Below are 18716 nucleotides of genomic sequence, written 5' to 3'. Positions count from 1 at the left end.
CATCTAAATATGCGCTAGAACAGTGAAATGTTCAATTTCAGAAAATTGTCTATATAGAAAAAATGCAAAAAAGTGATTTGCTCCATGACGCATATTTTATCTTAATGATATAGCTGTATATTTTTTATTTTTAAATCGAAAAATATCAAATTTGTATATTCATTGGAAAATACTTAAATTTGTAATCTGCAGAGGTTCATTGAATTCATGCGAACAACGCGCTCACAATACAATTTGTCCGCAAACTTTTCTAACCACCCTCGTAGATACTTAACGTCGAAAACAACAATTAAAAGGCACCAACTGCCAGAATACTGGTGTTTACTTTTGATGCTTATATTAGCCCTCGTTATATAAATATCATATACTATAGCTCATATAGACGATGATTTCCGACTGTTATTGTGTCTGACGTCAGTGGACGGGGACTATGGAAATTAACATGGAATGCCTCGTGTATTTCAATTCTTTGATTGATATTTACAGTTTTATGTATAAATAAATTTAAATATAAGGACACACAGTCTAATGTGGCAGGTATGCCAGATCATTAACCACAGTTGGAAACGTGGGATAATATGCAGAAATCCCACGTTTCCAGACGTCGTTAATGATCTGGCATACCCGACACGTTAGACTGTTTGCACATCGATTAATTAGATTATGTGCATAAACTTTTTTTTCTTATATATGTTCCATATGTTGATTTGTGAATGTCTATACAGAAAACTGTTAAAACAAATAAATATTTTAAGTCATCTGAGTCACACGTAGCCTAATGATATCTGTTTTCGTTCTTCGTTATGTGTTTCCAAAGTCTTTTCTTTATAGCACGTCAAGTTTTGGCAAAGTTTCTTGGGAACAGTTTCTTTGGAAACAAAAAAGCATGCTTTATTATGCTGGGTCTTTCACCAAATTTAATTGATGGTTCCTGAATAAGTTGAGGTCTCTGAACAGGGTTTATTTGCATGTCTGTCAAATTCTCTGAATGCTCCCAGAGATTCTGCAAAACTCAATAAATAAAATTTTAGGATAACGAACAATATTTCCATTTCTATTTGTTTTCTCTGTGATAACTCTGAAAGTTAGGAGAGTTGATTTCTTGATCATTCTAACGGAATGCAAATTTTGCCAAGCGAAAGGTCAGTAGCTAAGAAGGCATAATATGCATGTAATTCTCGTGCGGCTGTCTTTGTGTCAGACTCTTAAGGAGGCCTAATATGCATGTAATTCTCGTGCCGCTGTCTTTGTGTTTGACGTCAGTGGGCGGGGACTATTGAAATTGACATGTGAGGCCTCGTGTAATTTAAATCTATTAGTCTACATTTTTAAAATCAAAATTTACAATTTATTTCAAAATGAAATGGAAATATAAGGAATCACTGTCTAGTTAGTAGAGTATGCCAGGGACATCAACGATAGTTGGAAACGTGGGATAATTTATGCATAACGGGCTTCGCCCCTTATGCATAAATTATCCCACGTTTCCAACTGTCGTTGATGTCCCTGGCATACTCTACTAACTAGACAGTGATTCCTTAAGTAATCGTGCTGAAAAGTCCAATTAAACAATAAAAAATGATAGTTGGAAACGTGGGATAATTTATGCATAACGGGCGAAGCCCGTTATGCATAAATTATCCCACGTTTCCAACTATCGTTGATGTCCCTGGCATACTCTACTAACTAGACAGTGATTCCTTAAGTAATCGTGCTGAAAAGTCCAATTAAACAATAAAAAATGAGACCAGAGCAAACACCAACCCCTGAAAACATCAGAGATGGGATCAGGTGCCGAGCAGTAAGCATCTCCCATCGACCAGTCACGTCCGTCATGAGTCCTTTGTCATGATCGGGTGTATGAAGAGTATGAAAATAATGGTCTAACAATAAGTACGAAAAAACATCAGTCATCAGACAGATTGTATTTGCAATCAATGTCATTGTACCGAGCATGGAAATCGCAAAATAGTGACTTTCAACGAGATTATTGATACCCTTGAATCATCACCTTATTTGTAAATAACCTGCCCCGTGAAAGAAATTGTTCACATGTAGAACATGTTTTGCATATCGAATCAAGCGGGCAGCATAAACACCTTGCTTCATAAATAAGAGAAGTAGACAATAAAAAAGTTGAAGTCATCATTTTTATCTTAGGGTTTAGTCGTTGGTTTGCCACCAACGCCTTTTTCTAGTAAAATTCTGCTTCAAAAGCATACAAAAACAGGTCTGCTAATTAAGGGGTACAAAACATACCCAAGGGAATTCCAACAGATTGTTGGAAGACCTGGACTCCAAAGACAATAGATATTGTCAATGACGAACTCAAGCATCTACTCCCATCCTCTGGAATGAAAACACATCAATCATCGTGTCCGTTTATTTTTCACTAACTAGTGTAAAATTGAGTAATCCCTAACTTGAAATACTATAGTATAGAATATTGTTTATTATAGATTACTATACTTTTATAGTACAAGTACATACTTTACTGTGGTGAATACAATGGAACTAATTTATGGTATGATAAAACAATTTGTTACTTTGATTTATCATAGTACAAACTTTCATGTACTAGAGTGAACACTAAGTAACTTTTATGATTCTATACACTTACAACTTATACTTTCTTTATCCCTCGGTTTGAAAAGCGAGGATATATAGTGATGGGGGTGTACATCCGTAATACATGGCAATACCCATCTCTTATTCGCATCTCCTCTAACACAACTAAATAAACTTTATTGAGACGTTCACAGAATCTTTATTACAAAGTACGTGCCATTGTGTATCTCCTATTTTACTTTCGACCGGACAGATATTTGGGGTTTGCCGTAGTAAAACATGGACACTGCCATTTTTTCTCTAATATTGATGGTACCAATCACTTATCTGCAACTCCTCCTACACCGCTGAATAAAATTTCATAAGACTTTCACAAAGTCTTTTACATAGTGACATTGTGCTCCTCCTATTCAACGTTCTGATCGGACAGATACTTGGGGTTTCCAATAGCAAAAAGGGGGGATTTTGCCATTATACTCATATAGGAGAGAGGGTATCACTTTGTGATATCAGTGCTCAGTATTTCTAGTTTATTTTGGCAAATACTTATGATAAATACTAATGATAAATACTTTAAAGCAAAATTGTTTAATTCCATTTAATGTAGTAAAAACTATAATACTTTGTTTTAAAATTTACCATAGTATTTTTTGTCAGGGAAAAAATAACATTTTCAAAGGTGTCATCTGACCAGGGATACTCCTATATATAGCTCAGAGGTATTTACATTAGAAAATTTCGTATTCCAAAAAATAGAAATTATTTTTCTCTGCAATTTCTTAACACACAAAAACAATAGTACATGTATATGGCCAAAAATAAAGACTGTAAAGAAAATAAAGCCCCTGATGTTTTATATTTGTCAAAATTAGTATGGTATCCATAAGATATAAAATGAGGAATAACGATAAACGAAGTGATATAAAAATTCCACGATTTATAGATCTATAAATCAACACAACTCTGAAGTATTTTTTGTCAATTTATTGCATAGATAACAAAACAGTTTATCACAGACTTGGTAAATGACGTAAAAATTCTAAATGGTTATTATACGGTTGTTTGGTTTGAATTTTAAAATATGACATTTTCCATCGTACATTCATGTTTAATTGCATTTACTGATTAAAGATTTTTGATAAATGCAACCATCAACTTTGCTTAATGTATGTATCTACATGAACATACAATTAAACTATTTCTGTAAAAAAGGAATTATTATCGATGAAAAATTTTATCTGAATGATGAAAGGTTAGCCTACCGTTACATTTGAGTTTTATAATAATAAAGTGAGTACTAAAATTATGAAAGATGCATGCATTCAACAGAGAATGATCTAGAAGGCGAACACATGTGATGAATAACCAATGATCAAACAATGAGTACTTACAAAAAGTTTATGAACTATTTGCTCTCTAGAAATTAGCTGCATCATCAATAGGCATTTTATTCAACTTCACAAGACAATGTTTCAAGGGAGTAATGCTACTTGAAACACGTTAAATGGGAAATATTAATCAAATATCGTACTTTCGATGCTGTTTGAAACAATTTTCATAAGCATCACAACCTGCTGCCCTCGAGTCCCTGTCGTTGATCAAATACATATGGGTTAATGATTTTAAAACTATATCACAATTTCATTCATCACAGACAGCATAAAAGCAATATATAAAAATATATCAGGGAATGCCATTTACGTAGCAGTAAAATATCAATGGCAAAATCTCTACATTTTCATCCTCCTCTTTGGAATTCTTAAAACAAGTGATTAAGTTTTAGATTGATTCATAAATCAACTTTTTGCAAATTAAATAAATGCGTACAAATTAAGTGAACATGACTAATTATTCCACGAAGAGGGTTATAAATAAGAAATAATCAATTTGGCACAAGAAATGCAATGTTGTATGACGTAATCAATTATGGCGGTATTAGTCATCAACTTTAGAGTTCCGTCTCCTTTACTGGATCCATCAACTGCATAACAAGATCAAAAGAAGTCGGAGGTGTTTCATTCAGCCAGCACTTGTTCACAATGTCCAAGATCTACAACAATCAATGAACACTCTGTGAAATAATGGACACTTTATCATTTGGAGTATTTTATGGTAGGTCGTGGACACGTTTGATTTGAACTCTTTCTGTTTGAAAAGACACAATGATGCAATAATTCATAAAACGCTATGTTTAAGTGACTGGCGAAATTCAGTGCATCTCTTAAGGAGTAAACCAGGCAGATTAAAGAGCCGACAAACATTGTTATATATTTCATGCATTATGTAGACTGTGCATGGGTTGTGAGACAGCAGGATTTCATCAAACAGTTTACAAAATAGTTTTAATAAAATTAGGAATCTGAACAAAAGTTTCATCAACCAAAGAGGAATGTATATATTCAAACAATTGGTAATTTCTCCTCTCCCTATTTTGTAATGTTTCAAATTAGTATTCCTTGATCACCTACTCAGCCAAACAATAATGAAAAATTATATACAAGTATTATATTATAGAAAGCGTAAATGACATAGATGAAGTAGTTTAACAAAGAATATTTTAAGTATATAAAACATACGACACCATTTTTTTTAATTTTAAAAAAAGATTTGTTCTTTGGTTTGTATCGTAGTGATTAGACATTCCACTACGTCAACAATATACTCATAGACATCATAAAAATTTGGTTAATACCTGACTTCCAACATCTCCAAGCTGACCTGCTTGTCGTAGCTTCATTTTCATCATATTAAACCCTTCTTCGGTGGCTGGCAACAAATCATTGAAAGACACAAGGTGAAGTGCTGAGGTCAACTTTTGGCAATTCGTGACGTGTTTGTCCGACATTCCCATTTTCAAAGGTACGTCAATTTGAATTTTTCCCTCCTCTTTCCTGTTTTCAGTATATGATGGAACTTCGAACATATGGTCATCTTCGTTAAAATGGGGCATAGACTTTCCAACATTTGCAAGTAATGGAGAATCAAAATCGGGATCCAAAATGGGAGGGTGTGTTCGTTGATGTTCTGGTGTTTGTTTTTGAGAGTATACTCTGTCTATATACAGTTCAGCATCTACCACCACTGGAGGTTGGCTTTGCATCACATGATTGGGCGAAACTTGATTTGAATTACCAGAATTTCCATTTTGGAAACTTACAGTTTCAGAATCTTCACTCTGTGGTTGATTGAACATAGTGACGTCATTTTCAGACACATTTGTAAATGATTCATTCATAATATTATTTTTTGTAGCGTGGGTTGGAGACAAGTGAGTTCCTCTAGGTGATTTGTGTATTGGAGAATCATGAGCATCCTCTGGGCTTTCTCTAATAATATCTTCTAAACCAATCTGTGATTGCTGACCGGTAGATTTGTTTTTCTTCCCTTGATCTTTCCTCGACTTCCTATTCAAGGAACCATATGTTCGGCCTGGTATCAATTTCTTCTCTTTTTCACTTTGGAAAAATCCCTGTGAATCTAAATTCATGAACAAGTTTTCATCAGCTGGTTCAGTACGTTGATCCAAGGGTCCATCTTCAACTTCTCTTTGTTTCGAAGTAATTTCAGTCGCAGATACTTCAGACACCCTTAGTGGAACTCCTTTCTTCACAAGTTCTCTGTAGCGTTTCGTAGCATCTGCAGCGTGGCTACTTGCCATTACGTTTGGTCCTCTTACTTCTTTTGTAAGTCCTGGTGTTTTAGGACGAGTAGACGCAGGCGTTTTAGGACGAACCATGTAAGATGAATCGAAACTTTGACTTACGGAGACTTTTTTAATACGTGATGAGCTAAAGTTTTCTACTTCCCCGTCCACATCTATTTCTTTGGTTTGCTCTGGAGACGCTGATGAGACCTCTATTATTCTAGAAAGACTTGATGTCGGTCGGAATTCATCCTCGCCTTCTGGTATCATGTCATTATCTGGGAGACATTCAATTTCAAGATCTGGTGAGTCAGCCACTGTATGGGTTTCTACTTCAAGAGAATTTATTCCAGTGAGACAGAAAGTTTTCTCTTGCAAATGTAATGATGGAGTATTTTGTAAATTCGAAGAAATAATGCCAGTATTAATTTTCATACGCTCTTGTTTCCTAGATTTTGATCGCCTGTCTTTTATTTCATGAAAAGCTGAATCATCAGACATATAACTGCTCTGAGGACCATGGGATGAAATCTCACTGCTTTCACTATCAAAGCCACTATCAACATTTTTACGTAACCGACTTTGCAAGACCTTCTTCATATAAACTTCTTTTGCAGGAGCATCGACATCAGTAGCAAAATCGTCAGTGTCGGCATCAGCCTGAGATGACAAAGACGTTAGTTCACCACTGGTGAGGGAGACATCTGCATGTCGAGCCCTTGTGGAACCCCTGCTGCTAAAACTGTCCGTACTGCTGAAGCTTGAAAACCGATTAAGACTCGTCTTTGACAGTTTATCTGTCAAAAACCTTTTCTCTGCTGTTTCTTTTCTCGGGGCTTGTATGTAATGTCGTTTTGGGTGTGATTCTTCTGTTTGGTCAAATTCGTCCTGATGATAAGATTTATTGACTTCTGATACTTTAATGTTTTCTCCATTCACCCGAGAATCCGTATTAGATTGTACAATAAGCTTCTTTACGTTTGCAAATTTCACATCAAGTTTTTCATTCTTGCTGTTTGTTCTTTGAAAACTAAAATCTCTAGATTTTCCGCTAAGAGCTCTTTTAAGAGCATTCCTTGCTTTCGATCTTTTATGTTCACTTTCTTCTCTTTCTAGGTTTTCTTTATTAATTTCTTCCTCTGTTGGAGGTTGGGGTGCCGGATATCTTTTTACTGACTTTGATCGTTCTTTCTTTTTTGTATTTTTCTTGTCTTGCTTGGCCGTTTTTTCCTTTAGTGGTTCCTCAATAGAACGAACTTTTATTTTATTTGATTTATTATCTCGAATCATTTTATGTGGATTTGCTTTAGTAAGTGTTTCTTCTTCGTCAGTCGCTTCTGTTGCCTCAATAATTTCCTGAAGTCCAGAGCTTGTTCGATGTAAAACTTGAGTTCCGGAAAACGTTCGATGTACAGGCGTACTTATTATCTGCGATCCTGAAGATGTTCTGTGAACAGAACGAATTGGTTGCAATTTCTTAACATATGTGCCTTGCAGTTCATCATAATAATCTACAAGTTCAAAACGCTGAGTACCAGGCCCGTCAAATTGCCAGTACGTCTTTGGTCTAGATCCAATTCTGTCCCGTGCACTCATGACCTCACTTAATTTGGGTCGATGTTTTTGAGAATCTAAGGAATCTGCCATTCCAGGAAGACAGTCAATAATATGGTCCAACTCGTCTCTTTCTACATCTATAGATTCTAGTGGGAGTGGTAAATTAGACCAAAGGGAAGCCCTTGAGTCAGCAGATACCGTATTCTTCAATCCATGCGGACGATATTCCATATCACTTCGAATACTCCACTGATCACTTTTTTGCGAGACAGTTCGATGTAAAGAATTTTCTGATTGAAAAGACTGAATTGAATTTTTAGAGTCCTGTCTCATTTTCTTATTCAATCTGTATCTGTCAAAGGGAATTTCCATCTCTTCCTCTGATACTTCTTCTGCAGAGGAATCTGCTTTGTCGTTGGGTTTAAATGCTGATACTGTAGTTTCAGAACCAGTGAGGTTTTTTATAATAGACACCGGTTTTGATAAAAGTCTTTTGCTATTTGACTTTTTTATATCCTTGCTTTTTGATTCAAAAGCCTGTCCGTCGAGAGATTTGGAGTGAGACTTTTTACCTTTCCCTTTCTTTTTATCTAAAGGAGACTCCGTTCTCTCTGGTACAAGTTCTTGTACCACAGATCTCTTGTGAAATACGTCAGATCGAGCACTCATTTGATGCTGTACTGTCTCCACCTCCGGTGTTCCACTCCGTCCATTGTACAGTGTACTGGCAGACTGCACAGAAGGAGACCTATGAGCCATTCTTTGTTGATCTGGAGAAACCGTCCTTGACCTTGTGCTTCGTTTTGACTGAGCAGACATTGGCCGACTTTCAGGAGATAAACTCCTGCTTCGTCTTCTTACTTCTTCGATCAATTCATATGGGGATCTTATGTCATTTTGATGTCTCCTTGCATAGTGTTCTACATCTGAATCGTCGGAGGGGTTATTCATGAGGTCAACATTTTGAGAATGAGATTCATGAGTAATATGGGGCATCACAACGAAATGTCCGTTTCCGTTGATCAAATCCTTAGGATCTTGGTCATAGTCCCAGTCATACTGCATACTTAAGAATCGTCTTTCACAGGATTTCGTCACTATTTCCAAAGCTACTAAAGCAAATGACCGTATGTCTGGAAGGAAGAATTGTCTTTTGCTAGTCACCGCAGTTTCTGATTGCTGAATTGATCCATAAATTTGGGTACATTCAAAATCACCAATGGCTGCCCTCATTACCATATTCTGAAAGAAAAAAAATCATTTTGAATATACATGTACTTCATTTGTTAGTTTTTTAATATACACATTGTTTAAAATTCTAGATATTTCAATATATTCAGATATGTATAATAAAATTCTGGTGTTAAAAGTAAGAAAATCATTATAAATATTATGATAAAAGGTAAATGAGTTAAATGAAAAGAAAAGAATTTATCAGATATATTGTTTACAGATAATTTGAAAGAATATATCAATGTAGAATAAGACCATAAACCTGAACAAAACTGATAAAAAATGGTAATAAATACGTTGACAAATTGTAACTGTTTAATAACATTCAAGATATTATATACTAGCAAAAGTAACAAATACTTTGCCAGATGGCATATATGAAAGCATCATAAATATATATACTAGATTTTTATAGTTAGTATTTGGCGCTAGTACGAGGGGTTATCAAAAAGTTCGTGGACTAGCGTGATAAAATTAAAACCGCTTTAGGTACATCAATGAATTTTTACACATTTAGTTAGCATCATCCTTTCTATCTATAGAATAAACCATAAATCATAATTTTTATTTTTTTAATAAAATGTTAGTGTTTTTGTAAGCAAAGGTATGTCCAGGCGGCGCAACCTCCAATATGACGTTTTTTCCTACCTGAGTGTAACTGAGAAAAACTCTTTAGATATGAGTATTTGTCATCAGAAAATCTCGTTAATTCAGGCATGTGGTATGACACATTTGTTCAGTAAAATTTGGAATTTTTACCCCATTCTGTAATTTCTATGAAATTTTATCGTAAATTTTATATGGAGTGTCCAAACAATTATGGGCTTGAAAATAACGTCAAAAGGGGGGAGGGGTTTCTTTTTCAAACACTCTATAGAGTTTCGGTCCTGGAAAAACTGGTATTGACCTAAGGAATGTTTAAACTGGCTACAGAAAAATAAAATGCATCCAGAGTACTTGTTTTTTAATGCCTAAAAAGATTCAAAGAGATGAAATATGCACAGCTAGTGTCGATTTGTAGTCAGGGTGTCAAAAGTCAGTCACGTCGAAAAGTGACGTTGATCATGTGTGGTAGAAATTGAACTCCAACAAGCTAAGTATTCTGGCATAATCAAGTGAGGATCTTTCCCCATATAAAGATCCATTTACAATATTATATGCATTGAAAACAGCTGCTCATGACATTGTAAATTCATATAAATAAGACGGGTTTAAGTCCTAACTTAACTCCAGGTAATCTCATCAAGATAAGTGTATGAGGTAGAGAGAGCGGACATTAAGAAACAATGACGTTAAGCGGACGTCATGACACTAAACGGCGACAGCGCCGGGTGATCACATAAAGTCTTTTTAATTTTAGAATAATTTGGCAAATTATCAACTTATCAAGCTAAAATTTTCAACATTTCTTAAACTTTTGTTGTTTTATGTTCCGCATAAATTTTGTAAGCAAAGACTACATATTATTAATTTTATCGCGTCAGTCCACGAACTTTTTGATAACCCCTCGTACATGTTTTATTGATAGAGAGTAAGGGTAAATCTCTTGGATAAGCATCCTACCCTATACATTGGCTTGGCGTACTCTGTCTCCTGGCGAAGGTTAGAAAGATTGAAATAAGTATTTGACAGTGATTAACATTCTCTATCTAAATTCATGCAAGACATTAAATAAAACTATTTAGTAGAACCACAGATTCTCGATTTTTGGCAAGTCTGATTCGAATCCCAAAATGCTGAATCCTCCTCTGGACAGAATAAATACAACATGAAGTCTTTATCTTTCAACGTGTAGGTATTGCGTTAAAGGTTTCGAAAAGATTGAAAATAAAATTATCAATTCCCATTCTTCTTGTTATTTTATTATACTCGGTCTATATCATAAACTACATCAGTGTATGATTCTATAATTTTGCCTGTAAAGCAGTAGTGATTTACTGTGTAAATCCTCACCGGCCAATTTAACACATACAGAGAGACGTATCAATCACCAGATTTGCTAAAACTGAACTTGCACCAATTAAGACATAACTGGTTAGTTTGTAATCATGCAGCCATAATTTGTAAAATTCCTTTTTTCATATTATATTGTTAATTCACTAAATTTAATATCATTTCGTGAAAGAAAACCTTTATGATATCGCTTGTAGACTGAAACATTGCTAAAGATTTCTACAACAGAAATACAATAACATCATGGTGCCATAAAAAGTTTACATAATGCTGATTGAAAGAATTAAAGTTAAATTCGCATGAACACATCAAACCTACTATATGCGCCCTGCTATCAAAAGTTGATAGTTGATTCTACTTTTGAAATTCTCACTTATTGCACCTTATACGGTTTTAATTCTCAAGAGTTTAAAAAAAAGTACCTGATAAAAAGAAACATTACATTGTATATCTGACAATATAGTGCGAATGTAAAATAAATGCATATTTGTAATATTTATTATACATAATAAAACTAAAAATATATATATATAAATAAAGATACGAAACTTACCGGAAGTGATCCTTTCAGGTAGATACAGGAAGAGCTTAGGTTGTTATGGAGGATATTTTGACTGTGGAGGTAGAACAGTCCCTCTGCAATATCGTGGACGACCATCCTCTGACATGTCTCCGGAAGAGACACGTCCTTTTGCAAAACTTCCGCCAAGCTCCCATTGTTTGTCAGCTCAAGGCAGATAATTCTGTCAATGAAATGGATTTTGAATTGTTTATAAAAAATGAAAGTTGTCTACTTTTCTCTAATAATGTCAATAAGAAAATGCCATTTTTGCAGGTCAAATTTGATAGTCAACCAACTGATGAGGTCATACGGATAATAAGAATACTCCGACTTTCACAATACAACCAGGTTTGAAAATTATCTATTTATAGTCGGTCAATTTTATAATGGATATGATTTTAATATACATGTACATGAATCTATAGCATGTAACTATATTGAAGAATGAAATCTACATGATCAAGGCTTAAAGATGTGAAAATCTCTGAAGGTATTCTTTTAAATACTATTATCCAGGGTTACTGCTATATTACTTATTCATTGTCATGGCCTTGTGTTTAAATACCGAAGCTAACTGCTTTATCAACTTGCAAAAAAGATTCAAATAGAATTATGCAATCACACATTATATTCTTTATTTAATTTGAATGATAATTGTCTAGAGACATTTCAATCAATAAATATGATCGAAACAATACAAATATAATGCAGACGTTTAAATTCGATGAATTGAAACTGGATTTTTAAGGTAAAATCAATAGCATAGTTTGCATAGTTAATGCTTTGTAAGCATTACTTTCTACCATGTTGAAAAGATGACTGGCTGGCTTTTAACATGTCTATTCATTTACTACCTGAAGATGACATGTGCCTTTCATAAAAAAAATGTACATCTGTGTACCTAGAATCACTGGTGATTATCTCTCCTGTAATCAGGGTCATCGTCTCATAGTAAGGGTTGGAACTGCTGGTCCAGAGACACTGCAGAAGACTTGGGTGTTGTGCCTTTCTGAGCATGCCCAGAACTACAATTTCCTGTGCCCAAGCTTTGACGTGATTCGAGCCATAGACCTTCATCAGGCCCCGTTTGACCAATCCTCTGGATACGCTCCATGTTGCTCTTAACCGTAACCTTCCGGGTTCCTGTGCGAAGAGTTTGAATAACAATTCTAGTTGTTACTAACATCCATCTTTTAAATATTCAAATCAGATTTAGATTTGTATATTTCATCAGATAATGGAGATTACGTAATCATAAAACAAAAAAGAAGTTATTTGGAGTCAGTAGACTACAAAGAAATAAAACTTTCATTGCCCTTTTTAACTATCTGCTTTGGTCTATAAAACGAGCTGAGTTTGATCAAAAGTACAAAAATCATTGCACTTTTCTAGGATATCGAGAGCTACGAGCACTTGTTTTTCAACTAAACAATGATTCAGAAGGCAAACTATAAATCCAAAGTTAAACTGCTGCTCTTAGTGATTTATATCGGACTCCTGTTTGGTTTTTAGTCCTTCATACTCGAAGAGTGCCGTGTTTGACAGAAATTTCTCATTTTGTTTAAAAAACACTCGATGGTTTCTCGGCATTAAAAAAGTATTAAACCCCACATGGTAAATATCCGCCATTGTTTTCACGTGATTGAAAAAAAAGTCTTTGACTCCAACCTTTTCAAACTCTATAATACAGAAAGAGAGAGATTGAAAAATAGGAGTCAAAGATTACAGCTTTCTATAAACATTATTCTATAAAAATCATTTCCCCCCTAATTTCGAGTCAACAACAATCAAATACTTATATTAGTTCAGGTAAAAAAGCAGCTAGTGTGTCGAGTGAGTCTAAGCCAGTATAACGTAAATGACGCCAGTTATTTTAAACGTTTCTTTTTTTCTTCTTTTGTGTGTGTGGAGGCAGCATTTTTAAGGATAATCATTTTTATCTAAATTTTACCTCTTATAAATGAATTCCATTGCTTGCAACAAGTATGGTTTCATAAAATAGATATAATTATGGTATAAAACTTGGCTCTTTAAAAATTCTGTTTGTAAAAGGTATTTTCTATTCCACGTTTTCAATGATAAATGGGCATCTAATCTAAAGAGGTCTCTTTCTATCAAATCCAAAGGTTTAAAGGGATTAGGTTTGTGTAGAGAATTAAAAAAAAAAAGTTGATTTTTAAATCAATTCCATTACGTGAGATATCAGAGGCAAAATATGACATAAAACATGCCGTGTTATTTGATTAATGATCCCTGAATTGACGCCTACCTATAATTGATGAAATAATTTGTATGAATTTTTATAAGTTTTTTAGAATTTTTACCTGTCACTTTTCCTCTAAAAAACTTTTGTATTTTTGACTTTTCAACAACTTTTTTTCTCTCAAGAATTCAACAGCAACTCCCTCTCACAAATCTTTTATAACACGTTCTATCTTGGGGGGTATGTAAAAACATGTAAAAATCACATTATCTGATTTTCATGTCAGATAACTATAAAGGAGATATACATATCAAGTGGGACAGAATAATATACCATCCAACCTTAATAGTCCTCAAGGTCTTCCTTTTTTGATAAATATCAATGCTTTAACTTTTCAATACACAATCAAACTTTCTGAACTTTAGGCTTTTAAAAACATAGTTAAGAGATTTAGACCAACTGAAAGCTATTCTTTAGACGCTTTGAAAACCGTGATCATTTAAGCTAATGAAGAGGTATAGAACATGCAAGTACCAAGAAAACCCTTTCATACGTGTAGGTGTAGATATAATTTTGTATATATCAGGTATCTTTACCGCTTGAATTCGTCAAATTAAATTTGACAAAAGCGTTCTAAATGTTTCTACACTAGACATTAAACAAGGTTAAGTCAAACAATATTTCCTTTGAAAATTTCAATTTAAATAGATAAAAGATTATTTTTGTTCACATGAGTAGGTCTCTAATATTGACATTAAGTTGAGAATTGAAATTCGAAAATGTCTTCAATTGCTAGGTAACTGACGGTGTCCTCTGATTGTGTATCTTGTAAGGAAATCTAATACTTTAAAGCTTACCATACACTTGTTGAAAATCCTAGGAATAGTTCATAATTAACCTGAATTTATAATTAACCTTTTTAGAGGCAATAAGAAAATGTGAAAAATAGTCCGTTGTAACCAGATTTCAACTATCAAAATCCCTCAGTAATAAAATTTGTATTATTTTAGTACGTCATAATTTTCAATGACACAGTCCTGTTCTAACATTACTCATCAAACAAGCTTTGAAACAAACTTATTTTGATTTTTAAAGTATGTTAAAAGTTTGTTTAATTAAGAAATAAACAACAATGTTAAAAAGTTCTCTGGGAAATGAACTTGGTTGGTCACGTGATCAAATCCTGTGAAGCCCGAAGGGCTTCTCAGAAGATTTGATCACGTACCAACCAAGTTCATTTCCCAGTGAACTTTTTAACATTGTTGTTTATTACTTTTATTTACATTTGAGACGAATATTCTGAGTAGAACTGCATTTATTACACAAACGGCCCGCCGTATTGCTATGTTGTGACGCGCAATGACCTAGAAGCTGTTTGGTCTTGAGAGTTCGCCTCGCTCCAACATTTGAATATTTACATGGATGTTAAGCCGTCCAGTTCAGGAAATATCTGTTCGTAATGAAAAAACAATGATCGCTACTGAGAATAATCTTACTATTATTGTATGAGTTCTTTATATATGAAGTCGAAAGCGGTGGTATATCGTCTTCAGTTTACATACCTTCAAAGGAATTTCGGGTTAAAAAGGTAAGCGTGATTTTAGGCTAATTAGAAACATTCTTCACACCGAAGAAAGATATAATGATCATTTGTTGAACAAAAAAAATATATGTTTCAATAATTTTATCTTTTTCATCGCTTTAACGGCTCAGAAGTTCCGAAATAGTGTCACTGTGACAGAAATATGTAGACAAGATATCGTCTCGCTGTGTGATTCGGTCACGCCATGACCTCTGACCCCCTAATAAGTTCATACAGAATTGAACATATTTCCTCTTCAATAGGTTCATCTAAGAAAAATATTTGCAAATGTAAATAATAGTAATTACTCCTGTACAGTCGATGGTTCTTACGAAGAACTTGTCAGTGGGTTCTAATTGTTTATAGATATCGTCAGCGTGACTATGCATTAAGAGTTTACATTGGAACCTTGTACAGGGACTTCTTAATTTGAATTTACAATATTTTAAAACACTCACTACATTAAGTACTCCTCTTAAAATTATATTTACGTTATTTTACTGGATTTTTTCCCCTTTTTTATTAAACCTCCTTGATGTTTATTTTAAGACACTATATGAATTTCGTATATTCATTAATTCAATAATTGACTTGATTCAACAATAAAAAGAAACAGCTAAATACTATTTTTATAGCATATGTTGATTAAAACGACATCCATATCAACAATTCCTGGCTGTTGGATCTTTCAAAACTTTTTTTTGCATCAGTACATGAAAACTGGAATAAGTTCTAACATTACCTAAGCTTTGATAAATTTTGAGTCGAATGTTGAGTTTTTAAAAAAAATTTCGTTTCGGAGCTTCTAGATCTGTTAAAGTTTTAAAAGATTGGAATATATCTTTTATTAAAACTTACCTCTACTTTGATGAGCTCGAGCCGCTTGAGCTTATGATGTGGCTCCTCCACATCGCGATTTGAACCACAACAGCATATACTCCACATGCTATTCCCAACCTGGGAACACACACCGTGAAAGATTGTAATGATACTTAACGACAACAATACTATCCAAGTTGCCGAGGCAAGATTTCCAGAGTCGTAGTAAGTCGCAAAATTACACAGAAACAACACAATGATCCATAGAGTTAGCTCGCACAGCAAAACCTTTTGGAATCTTTTTCCCTCAATCACCAACTGGGATTGCCACACATTAACGGTGGATGAGTGGATTCTGTTGCTGAATCCTTTCCATAGTTTAATAGCACTGATGACACAGGTGAAAAAAGCAATGAGGAGCGACAACCAAAGTACCACGAAATTCACAACGCCTAATGTTCCGCCTTCTTCTTTGGGTTGGCTGATTCGCACACATGAAATGGCAAAAAGACTTGGAGAAAGACCGGATCCTAAAGGTGTAAAAGGCAATGCCGACAGAAACGCCGAAATAATTTTTTCGGGGATGGTGATGACCAGGAAGACATTTCTATGAAACGTAGAAATTTGCGAAGCTTTTCCCGGGTTGTATATCCCAAATAAAATTATCCCTGCTGTGAGAAACCCGCATACACAGTCAAACACGCCAAACACGAGCAGAAACCCAGAGGCACTACACACTGGCTCTGATCCAGAAAGTTTAAATGAAATTGAAAGAATCAACCCTACACCTAAAAAAACATGCCCGAGATCGATAGATAGGTAGGCATACTTCCAAAGCTTAGGCAGAGAGAATTGCTTTTTCTGTTTATAAAATATTGACACAAGATTATTTATAAGACCCAACAAAGAACAAACAAGGACAATAAATGCTAATGGTGTGTTATGCGTATCACCCATCATGCACCTGCCCAATGAAGTTTAAAGGGCTAATCAGGTATAGAATGGACGAAGATTTCATATCTTAATTTTCGTGTATTTTTTAGTTTTAGATACACAATTAATTTGACTTGTCGATCATTTCCTGTGTCCTTCTGCTGCTAGCACCTCGAGAGAGCTCCATTTCTTTATGCAAATTAAATTCTTTCTTATGTGTTTGGCTTTTAAATGGGGTAATAGTCGCTCTCTTCCATTTGATATGACTCCGAATTCAATAGATGTCAATACTATCCATCTACCTGTAAAATATATAAGAGTGATATATAAGCATTTCATGACATTAAACTCCCTAATCACGACCTGAATTAATGCTTTATTCAGTCTCACCAGGAGGGGAGTTTTAAATGCTTTCACAGCTTCAGAATAAAATCATTTAATTCATTGTGAAAATGTTCTGCATTCAAACTCACACACAGTACGGATCAATGGAACGAAACTGCATGGAGATTAATATATACGACATAACGAGTCAACCATTTCTGGTTTTCCTCCTACAAGTATACAATGCTACAATTCACCGAAGAACATTACTGTCCTTATAGGAAATATCCTAGATTTATTGATTTGTCAATAAAATACATTATTCAGTCAATGGGTTTTCAGTAGGCATTCATCTTCTTTCGATATTTAGTATCAGCAAAATTATATTTAGTTTTGATACAAAGGAATCTAGATCTAATCATGCAGAGATGATGTCTGAAATTCTGGGGGTTCTCGTCTCTCATGACGTAAGTCAGGTGTTTATCACTGATTGTAAGTATACTCTAAATTTGACTAAGTATACTCTAAATTTGTCCAAGTATACTCTTAATTTGACTAGGTATACTCTAAATTTGACAAGGACTCTTTTATCCACGTCCCTGCAAACAAGTTACGAAAGCTTTGGGTTTTGTTTTCTTATGCAAGAAAGGAAAAAAAAAAGATTGTGCTAAAAAAGGAACTTAAAATTCTTTATAGTATAACTGTAATACGAACATAAAAGAATTTCTTTTTCTAAATATACGCATACTCGATGAATGCTGAGAAAATTTTATATATCTTTAATTTTATTAGATCACATGAGTCACTCAAGTGACCTATTGCTATCTGTTTTAGTCCGTGGTCGTTCGTCGTGCGTTAACATTTGAACATTTTTAGCTTCTTTTCTGGAATCGCTCAACGATAGTGAACATGCATAAATTCAAAAATCTTTTTCTCTCCCATTGTATGTTTAGCAGACAAACTAAGTGCATAGATATGATGAGCAAAACTGCATCTTCCAAATTGTGAAATGCATGGCCCCTGGGTCAAGGGTAAGGCGGGGCTCTATTGCTCATATAGTGAAAATGGGTATTTAGAATACAATCTAAGTGCATGGTTATGATAAGCAAGAATGCTTCTTCCAATATTATGAATTCATAATTGATCAGGGATTCTGTAGTTAGGGCAGATCTTTATAAATCATATAGTGAAAATGTGTTTATTCTTTTAATATCTCCGTCTCTGTTTCTGTTTATTTAGCGTCAAACTAAGTGTATGATTATCATGAGCAAGAGTGCTTCTTATAAAATTGTGATATTCATGGCCCCTGGGTTAGGGGTTCTGGTATAGGGCGGGGTTT

The 18716-nt window shown here is 34.3% G+C and overlaps 2 protein-coding genes across 2 annotated transcripts in view; one reads left to right on the top strand and one right to left on the bottom strand.

Annotated features, from left to right (window-relative positions):
* Nucleotides 1-18716, top strand: part of LOC133182373 (B9 domain-containing protein 2-like) — a 613772-nt gene that overhangs the window by 157203 nt on the left and 437853 nt on the right. The window lies entirely within an intron of this gene.
* On the bottom strand, nucleotides 3538-17131 carry LOC133182364 (uncharacterized). Its single transcript, XM_061317179.1, has 5 exons — nucleotides 16160-17131; nucleotides 12418-12659; nucleotides 11508-11697; nucleotides 5261-9010; nucleotides 3538-4618 (listed from the first exon to the last, which is right to left on the bottom strand). The coding sequence occupies exons 1-5, from the start codon at nucleotides 17078-17080 to the stop codon at nucleotides 4517-4519; spliced, it is 5205 nt and encodes a 1734-aa protein (XP_061173163.1). The 5' UTR covers nucleotides 17081-17131; the 3' UTR covers nucleotides 3538-4516.

The sequence above is a fragment of the Saccostrea echinata genome, unplaced genomic scaffold (assembly GCF_033153115.1).
Source record: "Saccostrea echinata isolate AGI-Se365-2 ecotype Australia unplaced genomic scaffold, CSIRO_AGI_Sech_v1 ptg000009l, whole genome shotgun sequence".
Taxonomy (NCBI): domain Eukaryota; kingdom Metazoa; phylum Mollusca; class Bivalvia; order Ostreida; family Ostreidae; genus Saccostrea; species Saccostrea echinata.
Note: the sequence above shows the minus strand (reverse complement) of the source record. Positions and strands in the feature narration are given on the sequence as shown.

Coding starts and splice junctions, on each gene's coding strand:
- LOC133182364 (XM_061317179.1), bottom strand. CDS start 17,080: ATGATGGGTGATACGCATAACACACCATTAGCATTTATTGTCCTTGTT. Junction 12,660..16,159: donor TCGAGCTCATCAAAGTAGAG/GTAAGTTTTAAT, acceptor CTCTTCGCACAG/GAACCCGGAAGGTTACGGTT. Junction 4,619..5,260: donor TTGGAGATGTTGGAAGTCAG/GTATTAACCAAA, acceptor TGATTGTTGTAG/ATCTTGGACATTGTGAACAA.